General features: G+C 47.6%; 1 protein-coding gene across 1 annotated transcript in view; it reads right to left on the bottom strand.

Annotated features, from left to right (window-relative positions):
- Window positions 1-704: 704 nt before the first annotated feature.
- Window positions 705-1,297, bottom strand: part of CRNN (cornulin) — a 5,036-nt gene continuing 4,443 nt past the window's right edge. Inside the window, exon 4 of the mRNA XM_012658507.1 lies at window positions 705-1,289. Coding sequence (XP_012513961.1) covers window positions 910-1,289 — 380 coding nt within the window. The 3' untranslated portion in view covers window positions 705-909. The remainder of the gene's footprint in view (window positions 1,290-1,297) is intronic.

The following is a 1,297-nucleotide window of genomic DNA, read 5'->3' as shown; positions in this document are numbered from 1 at the left end:
GTTAGGTTTATAAATCTTTATTTTAAAAACTACGCCCCTGGTGATTCTTATAATAGACCAGAATTGATAGTTTCTACTTCATAACTTGTTCATCTCTAGTAAATGGGGATGGGTGAGGGGAAGCCAGTGGGCTCTGGCTCCTGGCTCAGTACTTGGTAACATAGGCCTTCTCCCTTTCCCTACACAGCCCCTGGGGCCACATCCCATCCATCAGTACCTTAAGTTAGCTTTCCTCTGTGACCTTACAAGTGAAGAAGCTTGACACTCTAGAATTAGAGCAGTGAAAAACCAGGAATAATTTTGCCTATCTAAATCCTAGTTGTCATTTAAGGGTCATCATAAGAAAGCATCTTTTGGATGAAACCTTTCCTGATCCATCTCTGCCAAGCATTAAGTATGATGTCTCCTCTCTATGACTCTTTCTAACTCTTGGAATCTTATATAGTATTTTCTCAACTAGATGCTCTTCAAGGGTGGGGGCTAAGACCAGTTCATCATCATGATAATCCCATAGCCCTTAGCCCATCACGTCAATAGAAGGTGATTGAGTGAAACACAGAGGTCAGTTGCTTGAGAAGGTTTTATTAGGTTAGATGGAGCAATAGACATGGCAGAGATAAAAGTAGTCCAGAAACGCCCCCACAAGCTGAGGAGAATTTAGCACAATGGGATGACTTGTTCCAATGTCTTCGTGCTTCTGAGGGGGTCTGCACAGCAAAGCAGGTAAAAGCAGAATTTAAGATAGAAAGTACCTTGTAGAAATGATCTCATTTGAGAAAGACCTAAAAGGGAAGCACCATGATTAAGAGCTGATGTCCAGGGATGTACCAACTGGACTGGCCAGGGCAGGACAAGTCAACCTCTCTCCAGCTGTCTTCCTTTGGTATTGGGCATTGGTGTCAGAGGGAGTCATGGCTTGCTGCTTCTGAAGTAGGAATACAGCTTTGTAGCTGCGTTGCCTTGCTTGCCTTCTGGCTGGGCTGCACCCTGGCCCTGTGCTGAAGGAACGCCGGTGTGCAGGCTTCCCTGGTCCTGCCTTTGGATCACTACCTCCCTTGTGTGGTCATCAACCCACTCCTGGCCAACCACTGCGGGCTCCATGTCTCCCTGCCCTCCTGTCACACTGCACCTTGGGTGAGTGCTGCTCCGTTCCTGTCTTCCTGGCTCAGTGCTTGCTCCAGTCTGGGCCTGTCCTCCCAGCACTGTCTCTCCTGCCTCATAGGTACTCACCTGTGTCCATCTTTCACCACCGTCTGACTGTGTCTGAGTCTGTCCCTGTTCTCTAGCCCCTACATGG

This window comes from Propithecus coquereli, unplaced genomic scaffold (genome assembly GCF_000956105.1).
Source record: "Propithecus coquereli isolate 6110/MARCELLA unplaced genomic scaffold, Pcoq_1.0 Scaffold59, whole genome shotgun sequence".
NCBI classification, from domain to species: Eukaryota; Metazoa; Chordata; class Mammalia; order Primates; family Indriidae; genus Propithecus; species Propithecus coquereli.
The sequence above is the reverse complement of the archived record's forward strand: the minus strand, read 5'-3'. Positions and strand labels throughout refer to the sequence as shown.